We start from the raw sequence: 11359 nt of genomic DNA, 5'->3' as shown, positions 1-11359 counted from the left end.
ATGGCACAGTATATACTGAGCGGCACTATATGATAAGTATGGCACAGTATATACTGAGCGGCACTATATGATAAGTATGGCACAGTATATACTGAGCGGCACTGTATGATAAGTATGGCACAGTATATACTGAGCGGCACTATATGATAAGTGTGGCACAGTATATACTGAGCGGCACTGTATGACAAGTATGGCAGAGTATATACTGAGCGGCACTGTATGACAAGTATGGCAGAGTATATACTGAGCGGCACTGTATGACAAGTATGGCAGAGTATATACTGAGCGGCACTGTATGATAAGTGTGGCCCAGCACAGGGTTAATTCACACCTTTTCTATTTCTATTGTGCTCTGCCGTTCTCCATCAGGAATGCAAAGATTTAATCCCTTAAGGACCGAGCATTTTTTAAAGTCCTCTTTTCTTCTTCACATTAAGAGACCTATAATTATTTTATTTTTTTCTCATTACGCCAGGATTAGGGATAAGTGTCTGATCAGCAGGAGTCAACCGCTGGGGCCACCACAACCACTAGAACAGAGATCCTGTGGTTTAAAAGGAGCAGCGCTCACACTTGTGCCCTGCCGTTCCACCCAACATCCTGCGGCGGAAGGATAGGCGAGCACCTGACCATGGCTGTCTCCAGCAGTGCCAAAGAGCTGAATGGGGCGGCAGTGTACGTGTGTGAATGGCGCTCCATTCAAACAGGGAAACACAAGGCTCCCTTTCTCATGAGCGGCCCCCTAGCAGTCGAACCCCAGCTGATCAGACCGTTATGCTCAATCCTCCTAGACCAGGCATCCTCAAACTGCGGCCCTCCAGCTGTTGTAAAACTACAACTCCCACAATGCCCTGCTGTAGGCTGTTCGGGCATGCTGGGAGTTGTAGTTTTGCAACAGATGGAGGGCCGCAGTTTGAGGATGCCTGTCCTAGACAGCTGTAAATTTCTGCTATGAGATTTCATAAACTCTACTGTCAGGGTAGCATCCAGAAGCATTGTCCTGCACTTACCTCATCATGTTCATGCACTTTATCGTCATGTGGGGTGTGACTTCTCGTGTGGGTTTTTATAGTAGTGTGATGATTGGGAGCCTCTCTTTTCCGGGTGTTTCTCTGAAGATATTCAGAGCCCTGCTTGTGTTCTTCAGATTCGAGATTATCAGCGTCCACGTTGGATCGAAGCGATTCAGCGTGGTTATGGTCGGGGTTGTACCCAAGCTTGTTCTCATCCTGAGCATGTTCAAAATCTAACTGAGAGTCTACGGTCACCTCGCTGGTTTTTGCCCCTTTCCGCCTCTCTTTATGCTTGCGCGTTTTCTTTTTGTTTTGCTCCAGGGTCGTATTTGTACCGTTCAAGGCTTCGTCTGTCTTTCCGTCGAGCGACACGTGGCTGGCCGTGTGATTATGGTGGCTACTGTTGTGAGAATGGTATGTGGCATTATGAACGTGGTGGTGCGGGTGATTTTTGTGGATGGCTTTCGTCGCCTTTTTGTCTTTACACTCCTTGGCAGTTTTTGATTCATTTTTATCATGGGGGTGGGAATCTACATGATCCAAATCCAAATGTGAAACTGGATCGTGGTCAGTGTCCTCGTGGCCCATTTAATCTCTTTCAACTTCCCCAGACCCAAACTAGATAAAAGTCTTTCCAGCCCGTAGTACGACAATCTTCCGTTCTCCCCATAGCGATGGAATAATTTTTCGATAAAGTACTTTTGCTCGTGCTCGGCTTCGGACGATGGAGACTTGCTCGTGGACGGCTCGGAGTCTCGAGTCTGCAGGTAGGGCTCCTGTGACATCTGGTAGTCGTTGTGACTGTGAGTGTGGCTTTCTTCGGAGGTGTGGTCGTGCACGTACCCGTGGCAGTGGTTGCAGTGAGGAAAAATAAAAGTTAACAAGCAAAAAAAGCAAAATTTCGTGTGCAAGTGTACCTTCATTTTGAATCCACCTGGAGAGAAAAAAAAAACAAAACACAAATTTGGTTAATGCACTCTGTAAAAAACCCGAGGTGCAGCTCAAAACAATAGCGTCGCGATTACCACTGTACACCCAGAAAAAAACAAACTGCATGTCAGCATAATAAAGCCAATTATCACGTATTACATTGGTGACCGGAGGAAAAAGTCAAATACTTCTAATCATCACTAAATATAAAATATAGCAGAGACAGTAGACACCGTTTAGGCTCATTGGTTCAAACGCAACTAGGGCAGCTTATGCAAGGAGCCCCTTGGGCTTGCACTCGCTCTTCCTTCAGACTTAGGGCTTGTTCACACGGTCCACAATGCGCGGGCACCACACAGTCACTTGAATGGGTCAGCGATCCATCCGTTCCGCAAAAAGATAGAGCAAGTTCTATCTTTTTACGGTGTGGATGCACGGAACCCCAGGAAGCAGTCCGTAGTGTTCCGTTACGCTTTTCTGGAATTGTGGACCCATTGAAGTGGCTGTGTATTGCGGATCCGCGAAACGGCAACGGGCAGCACACGTTTGTGCTAATGAGCCCCTAGGCTACTTTCACACTAGCGTTTTTGCCGGATCCGGTAGGGCTTAGCAAAAACACTTCCGTTACTGATAATACAACCGTCTGCATCCGTTATGAACGGATCCGGTTGTATTATCTTTAACATAGCCAAGACGGATCCGTCATGAATTCCATTGAAAGTCAGTGGGGGACGGATCCGTTTTCTTTTGTGTCAGATAAAACGGATCCGTCCCCATTGACTTGCATTGGGGGTCATGCCGGATCAGTCTTTCTCCGCATCCCAGGACGGAAAGCAAACTACAACATGTTGCGGTTTTCTCTCCGGTATGGGAACGCAACTAAACGGAACGGAATGCATTTTGGAGCACTCCGTTCTGTTCAGTTACGTTTTGTCCCCATTGACAATGAATGGGGACAAAACGGAAGAGTTTTTTTTTACGGTATTGAGCCCCTATGACTATCACACACTTGGCTATGGCTGGCCATAAATGTTCCCTATAATACTTTGCAACGGAGAAGTTTGGGACCTGGGTGAGATTACAGCAACTAGTACTGAACAGCGTGCAGGACTAAAGAAGAGCGTAATGTCTGCACCTCTGATGGTCTAAGGCAGTGAAAGATTTAATATCAGCATCTCTAGGGATCCAGGTCAGTAAATGTGTTTGCCACAAAGTCCCTATTGATCCAGGGTTAAAAAATCTATATCCCTGGTGGCAATGACGAGATTCATTTCTATGATCTAGGGAAGGGAAGCATCATTGGTGGTCTAGGGCAGTGAAATTGTTAGTGTTTAGTATCCCATGTGGTTAAGGCAAGTAAAGTGATCTTTTGTTTCTCAGCACAATTCACATTGCTTAGTGAGGAGCGGGCTTATGCATTGTGATTAAAACGTATGCAAAGGTCTTGTGTGCAGTATGTAGATTATGGCGCTGTAAAGTATTAATTATGATGAGAAGCAAAGTGAATCGTGCTGAGAAGTAATAATAGATCAATGCATAGCATGTGGATGTGTGATCCATGGTCCTTTTTTAATTAAGTTTAGTACCCCTAGTGATCTAGGGCAGTAAAAGGGCAAAATTCAATAACCCTGGTGGTCTAGGACAGTGAAAGGGTTAATTTTAGTGACCCTGGTGGTCTAGGGCAGTGAAAGGGTTAATTCCTGAAACCCTGGTGATCTAGGCCAGTGATGGGATCAATTTCCGTATCCCCAGTGGTCTACGGAAGTGAGGGGGTTAATATCTACATGCCTGGTGCTCTTAAGCAGTGAAAGGAGCACAGTGAAAATGTTAATGTGAGGCTCCTTGGCGGTCTAAGGTACTCACAGAGTTAAGTGTAAGATCCCTGTAGGAGGGCAGTGGAAAGGTTAATCCTTCATACCTGGGGTCCGGTGGTTACTAATCTCTCCGAGGTCCGGCACTGTATCGGAGGCAGAGTACTGATCGCTCAGCTTCTAGTTTCCTCCCCGTACAGGAGGGACAGAGCGGACGGCGAGTAGAGGAGGCAAGGACTGGAAGGTTACCTCGCCGCTCCGCACTACACACGGGCAGGCTCCCTATAGTCCCTCCAGCAGTGCTGCCCGTCCCTCACTTCAGCAGTCTGCCTCACAGTGCGCTGTCCGGGTCTGAATTCCTCACATCACATGAGGGGGTCAGCTGCTGAATGCAGGGGCGCGACGAAGAGCGAATTGTGCAGAGGACAAAGCACTGGAACTGGTTAAAGGAATTCTCCACTCTCAGAATAAAAGTATCAAAGGAGATCAAGAAAATAAAATTATATATATATCCCCACTGATTAAAACTTTTGATAGGTCTCTATGACGTATCAAAGATTTTAACAAAACTTAGTGACCCTTTAGGGTCCCTTTCACACGGGCGAGAATTACATGCAGGTGCAATGCGTGAGGTGAACGCATTGCACCCGCACTGAATCCGGACCCATTCCCTTCAATGGGGCTGTGCACACGAGCGGTGATTTTCATGCATCACTTGTGCGTTGCGTGAAAATCACAGCATGTTCTATATTCTGCATTTTTCACGCAACGCAGGCCCCATAGAAGTGAATGGGTCTGCGTGAAAATCACAAGCATCCGCAAGCAAGTGCGGATGCAATGCGATTTTCACGCATGGTTGCTAGGAGATGATGTTAGTAAATTGATAAACGTCAATTTACTGTATTATTTTCCTTTGCAATATGGTTATAAGGGAAAATAATTGCATTCTTTATACAGAATGCTTACTAAAATGTGGCTTGAGGCGTTAAAAAAAAAATATATATAAAAATTTACTCACCTCATCAACTTGTTCGCGCAGCCGGCATATGGCATAGTCTTCTTTCTGGACCTGCAAAAGGACCTTTGATGATGTAATCGCGCTCACGGTGACGTCAGCGCAGGTCCTGCTGAATGAAGATAGAAGATCCTTCTTTTTTTCCCCATTCAGCAGGACCTGCGCTGACGTCACCGTGAGCGCGATTACATCAAAGGTCCTTTTGCAGGTCCTGAAAGAAGAAGAAAGAAGATTATGCCGGCTGCACGAACAAGTGGATGAGGTGAGTAAATTTATGGATATTTTTTTAACCCCTCAATCCACATTTTAGTAAGCATTCTGTATAAAGAATGCAATTATTTTCCCTTATAACCATGCTATAAGGGAAAATAATAAAATGAATAGAACACCTAACCCGAACATCAGTGAAGAAGTCCGGGTTCGGGTCTGGGTACCACATTCAGTTTTTTTATCACGCGCATGCAAAACGCATTGCACTTGCGCGGAAAAAACTGAACATTGGAACGCAATCGCAGTCAAAACCGACTGCAATTGCGTGCCTACTCACGCGGGTTTCCAGCAATGCACACGCGACGCATCCGGAGCAAATCCAGGACGCCCGTGTGAAAGGGGTTGTCCTGCCATATATATCCTGAGGCTAGGTCATCAATATCTGATCTGGCGGGGGTCTAAAATCTGGCACCCCCGCCGATCAGCTGTTTGACAAGGCGGTGGCGCTTCATGCGGCCCAGCTTCCTGTTCATTACACTGCCCGTCGTCTCCGCTCTAGTGGTGGCCTAGTGTCATTACAAGCACTCGCTCCATTCAAGTGATTACAAGACGCCACCGCTGCAAGGGAGACAACGTGTAGTGTAAAGATGAGGAAGAGTCGTCGAATGGAGCCCCGCCGCCTCGTCAAACAGCTGATCGGCAGCGGTCCCGGGTGTCAGACCCCAGCCCAGCAAATACTGATGACCAATCCTGGGGATATATATGGTAGGAGACCCCCTTCAAGCCATTCTGTTTTTTTACAAATAAAATAAATATTACCTAGCTGGAGAACCCCTTCAAAGGTATTTTTTGTGGGGTTTTCGGAGCCTCTTTGAATTCTAAGACGTGTAGCTGGCGGGCTTTCCTGTAGTGATTTTTTACTCTGAGATTCCTTCCAGTCCTCCCATGACCAGCCTCATGTGACTATCACAGTCTTGCAGAGCACTCGCACATTCCTCAACGGGCAATCAACATACTTTGGGATTTTTTTAGATTTTTTTTTAACTTGCAATGAACCTACTTTGTCTAGGGGAAATAAATAAAAAACACCTTGAGGCGTATGAATATTTGCTGCCAATTCAGAGACGGACACAACTCCCATCATGCACAGGACGTATTCATAGATCATAGGACCAAAAAAAAAAAAAAGGGCGGGGGGAGGGGGTCCTAAAAATCTGTCAGACCAAAATATGTCCCTCCTCCTGACAGGTCTGTTTTAGTGACCACTTACTCTACCCGCCCCCCACCCCTGATGACTATGTTGTGTGATTCCTCTATTACTCCTGCTAGAAGTTATGAATTACTGGCAGTTCGTAATGAAGGAGTGGTCCCCGACTACGCAGCTCGGCACAACCCCTTTAATGATGAGGTTAGATTTTTATACACGTTCTGTCTGGTGCGCTCAGACAATGTAGATTTTGTTAGCCTAGAAGCGGTTTGCCGGGTACAACACGTATGTGGATGATGAGCATTATAGTCCGGGGCCTCCGTGTCCGCGTTTCTAGAAGCACAAGCTCTCCATTTATATACAGGTCCTTCTCAAAAAATTAGCATATTGTGATAAAGTTCATTATTTTCTGTAATGTACTGATAAACATTAGACTTTCATATATTTTAGATTCATTACACACAACTGAAGTAGTTCAAGCCTTTTATTGTTTTAATATTGATGATTTTGGCTACAGCACATGAAAACCCAAATTTCCTATCTCAAAAAATTAGCATATTTCATCCGACCAATAAAAGAAAAGTGTTTTTAATACAAAAAAAGTCAACCTTCAAATAATTATGTTCAGTTCTGCACTCAATACTTGGTCGGGAATCCTTTTGCAGAAATGACTGCTTCAATGCGGCGTGGCATGGAGGCAATCAGCCCGTGGCACTGCTGAGGTGTTATGGAGGCCCAGGATGCTTCGATAGCGGCCTTAAGCTCATTCAGAGTGTTGGGTCTTGCGTCTCTCAACTTTCTCTTCCCAATATCCCACAGATTCTCTATGGGGTTCGGTCAGGAGAGTTGGCAGGCCAATTGAGCCCAGTAATACCATGGTCAGTAAACCAGTTACCAGTGGTGTTGGCGCTGTGAGCAGGTGCCAGGTCGTGCTGAAAAATGACATCTTCATCTCCATAAAGCTTTTCAGCAGATGGAAGCATGAAGTGCTCCAAAATCTCCTGATAGCGGCTGCATTGACCCTGCCCTTGATAAAACACAGTGGACCAACACCAGCAGCTGACATGGCACCCCAGACCATCACTGACTGTGGGTACTTGACACTGGACTTCAGGCATTTTGGCATTTCCCTCTCCCCAGTCTTCCTCCAGACTCTGGCACCTTGATTTCCGAATGACATGCAACAGTCCAGCACTGCTTCTCTGTAGCCCAGGTCAGGCGCTTCTGCCGCTGTTTCTGGGGAATGCGGCACCTGTAGCCCATTTCCTGCACACGCCTGTACACGGTGGCTCTGGATGTTTCTACTCCAGACTCAGTCCACTGCTTCTGCAGGTCCCCCAAGGTCTGGAATCGGTCCTTCTCCACAATCTTCCTCAGGGTCCGGTCACCTCTTCTCGTTGTGCAGCGTTTTCTGCCACACTTTTTCCTTTCCACAGACTTCCCACTGAGGTGCCTTGATACAGCGCTCTGGGAACAGCCTATTCCTTCAGACATTTCTTTCTGTGTCTTACCCTCTTGCTTGAGGGTGTCAATGATGGCCTTCTGGACAGCAGTCAGGTCGGCAGTCTTACCCATGATTGCGGTTTTGAGTAATGAACCAGGCTGGGAGTTTTTAAAAGCCTCAGGAATCTTTTGCAGGTGTTTAGAGTTAATTAGTTGATTCAGATGATTAGGTTAATAGCTCGTTTAGAGAACCTTTTCATGATGTGCTAATTTTTTTAGATAGGAATTTGGGGTTTTCATGAGCTGTATGCCAAAATCATCAATATTAAAACAATAAAAGGCTTGAACTACTTCAGTTGTGTGTAATGAATCTAAAATATATGAAAGTCTAATGTTTATCAGTACATTACAGAAAATAATGAACTTTATCACAATATGCTAATTTTTTTAGAAGGACCTGTATATGGCCTTTGCACGCCTCAATATGTTATTTTTTTACATTGCTTTTCAATGAGTGAACTGCTGCTTGGATACGTATTTTAGGTTCAAATGTTTGTTTTGATGCGTTTTTCAAATAATTCCTGTTTGTCACAAAGTTACATGAAGGTGGACGCGGCCATCAGCAGTCCGTCCCGTCCACAGCGATCATTAGGTTGTCGGCTTTCAGGAAATAGATCCCCGAGTACCTCCACCTCCGAACCTGCACAGCGCCACCCGTTGCGCAGTGGATGGAGTTTGTTACTGCAGCACGGCTACCATTCACATCGATCAATAATAAAATCCTGGAATCCCCCTTTAAAGGGAACCTGTCACCAGGATTTTGTGTATAGAGCTGAGGACATGGGTTGCTAGATGGCCGCTAGCACATCCGCAATACCCAGTCCCCATAGCTCTGTGTGCTTTTATTGTCTAAAAAATATAATTTGATACATATGCAAATGAACACGAGAGGAGTCCTGTCCGCGAGAGGAGTCCTGTCCGCGAGAGGAGTCAGGGACTCATCTCAGGTTAATTTGCATATGTATCAAATCGTTTTTTTACACTATAAAAGCACACAGAGCTAGATTTTTTTGCAAAGGGAGACACCATTGACTATCTAGATAAAAAAAGTTGCGCAACACGTGACGCCATGTAGCCTAGACTAAAGGTCGTGCCTTTTTTTTTTTTTATCATCCCAATGTATCCAAAATGCGAAAAAAAAACAGGTCTCCATTACAAATGTCTTTGCTTCTACAGTTCCTATGCAGACCTATGTGTCTCCATGGTAACGGGCGACAAAGAAACCGGTCCAGTCTGATCCTGCAGCTACTTTTTTTTTTGGGGGGGTACGGGACAAGGAGTGGGGAACAGGCCATTGCAAACCCACACGAGTAACCTGGCTGCAGCGGCGACATCACATCGACAACAAGTGACCGCTGCAGCCAGGTAAACCAAGCATCTACAGCTCATCCGCAGGTCCACTGAGACCCGCAGCTACCTAGAGAAGGGGGCCCTGTTTGCCGCGGAGAGGTGGCGGCGCATGCGCACATCACTCCATTCACTTCCATCCGAGTTCCGAAAACAGCAGCGGTTTGGACGTCCCATAGAATTTAATGCATGTGCCGCCACCTCCGCGTATGCTACCGCCAGAAAAGGGGCCCCATTCTTGAGCGAGATGGTGGGACCCACGTCTATCATCCCATAGGCTAACAGCGCGGCCGTTAACAACCAACCAGCAGACAGCGATCATCTCATTACTAAAGCGCACTGACCCGCGTGGCGGCCATAACCTCTGTCAGCGGATCCATCAGGCTATTCCACCTGGCGGTTTTATTTTAGTTGAAAAATCCGCCGTGGCATCTGCAAGGGGAACGCAAGGCTGATCCGCGGATTTAGCCCCGTTCAGTTGACACGGACTCCCAAATAAGAAACAACGGGAAATGGGATCCACTCAGAGCAGACGATAGAGCAAAACGCACGCGGAAAATGCGCTGTATGAACATGCGCTTAAATTCTCATCCACCAGCGATTTTCTGTGCGCGTAACGGTGGTCGTACAGCGTCAGCAACAAAGGCGATGACCCAGCCAAGGGGTCTCCGGGTCACACTCACCCCCTCAGTCCAGAGATGTCCTGTCCTAATAGAGGAGTCCTACTCCAGACATAAGGCAGACACTTCATCCAATAAGGGCGACGCTCCACAAGGACAAACACCTCTCAACGTTTCGGGGACTCTTTCCTCGGGAGCCCAGAACTCAGCACTTATCTCCCACACACAAGTATCATGTCATAGAAAGGCTCCAGGTGTCCGTATCACGCTCCTTCCTTGGCAGGAACCGGAAGTTTCCGTGTCATGTGACACGTCCGGTGTGGTCCACGAGTGCGTTCCAACGTGGAACGCACCATCCTCCTCAGGGAAACCCAAGCCGACGAAATCATAAAAAAAAAAAGGCTGGTAACAGAGGTCAGCGGCGGACGCGACATAAGGAGGCTGTTAACTCGTACACAGAACAATAACATACAGTCAGTTACGGCCAGGCCGAAACCGGATGAGAGTAAGTCACATGACTAAGAAGAGGTCAACTGGACAAAAAGCGCCTACAGGACGAAACAGGAAGTGGCTAAGTCACGTGTCAGGCTGGGCCAATAGGGCTTAGCAAAAATGCGCGCCCTGTGTTCCTATGTGGAACGCATATAATTAACCCATCAGTTGCCATGGAAGGGATGAGCCATACATTAGGGCAGAGTTATAAAACGGTTAAAAGAAGTACTGTCTGTGTTGCCCATGAAAACCAATCGCAGCGCAGCTCAAATTACTTTTAGTGCCCCTACAAAATGGTGTTTCAATTCTATCAAAAAACCTTACCCCGTGAAAATCCCTTACCCATCGTGACTTCCGCTGACGCGGCCGCACCGGACATGACGAAGATAAGCTGGAGGAGGGGGTGTGCGTCTCAGCGCAAGCGCACTACCACGGTTGCGCAGGCACACAAATTACAAGGAGCACTGCGGGAGAAGAGGCCACCAAATGCGCATGCGCGACCACCAATAGCTAGGCTCCGGGAGACACTGCGCCTGAGCACGGAGCCTTGGCTGCGGTAGGAAAGGGGGGGGTGCAAGCTGTGATGTACTCCCGTCGGTCACAAACGTCGGGATTCCACTGCGCATGCGCTCTATCGGCCAGGGATCGCTCGCACTGCGAAACACCATTCGAACTCCCTACCCCTCAGTGCGCTTGTGTGGAGCCAGCCAGTACAGCCTGACTCACGGACAAGCACCCCCCTCCCCCTCCTACCGCAGCTTGATAATCATAAGGTAACTCGTGTAGGTGTGATATATAGACCACCTAGCCAAGTCAAAGAATTAGAATATCTACTAGTTGAGGAATTAGCTAAAATGACATTGAAGGGGGAAGTTATCATTATGGGAGACTTTAATCTTCCAGATGTAAACTGGAAAACCAAAATAGCTAGTTCTGCCAGGAGTACAGATATTCTAAAAACCCTACTGAGATTATCGCTACAGCAAGTAGTGGAGGAGCCAACCCGGAGGGAGGCCATTTTAGATTTAGTATTCACAAATGGGAATTTGGTATCTGATATTACTGTAGGGGAAAGCTTGGGATCTAGTGATCACCAGTCAGTGTGGTTTACTATAAGTACAGTGACTGAGTCACACCACACAAAAACTAAAGTTTAAGATTTTAGAAAAACTGACTTTTCTAAAATTAGATTAGTGGTATACGAGTCCCTA

The 11359-nt window shown here is 46.8% G+C and overlaps 1 protein-coding gene across 1 annotated transcript; it reads right to left on the bottom strand.

Moving 5' to 3' along the window:
- Window positions 1–974: 974 nt before the first annotated feature.
- LOC122930259 (zinc transporter ZIP10-like) lies at window positions 975–10014 on the bottom strand. Its single transcript, XM_044283496.1, has 2 exons — window positions 9720–10014; window positions 975–1947 (listed from the first exon to the last, which is right to left on the bottom strand). Exon 2 carries the CDS (start codon window positions 1599–1601, stop codon window positions 975–977), a length of 627 nt encoding a protein of 208 aa, XP_044139431.1. The 5' UTR covers window positions 1602–1947; window positions 9720–10014.
- Window positions 10015–11359: the final 1345 nt, after the last annotated feature.

The sequence above is a fragment of the Bufo gargarizans genome, chromosome 1 (genome assembly GCF_014858855.1).
Source record: "Bufo gargarizans isolate SCDJY-AF-19 chromosome 1, ASM1485885v1, whole genome shotgun sequence".
In the NCBI taxonomy this organism is placed as follows: Eukaryota; Metazoa; Chordata; class Amphibia; order Anura; family Bufonidae; genus Bufo; species Bufo gargarizans.
The sequence above is the reverse complement of the archived record's forward strand: the minus strand, read 5'-3'. Positions and strand labels throughout refer to the sequence as shown.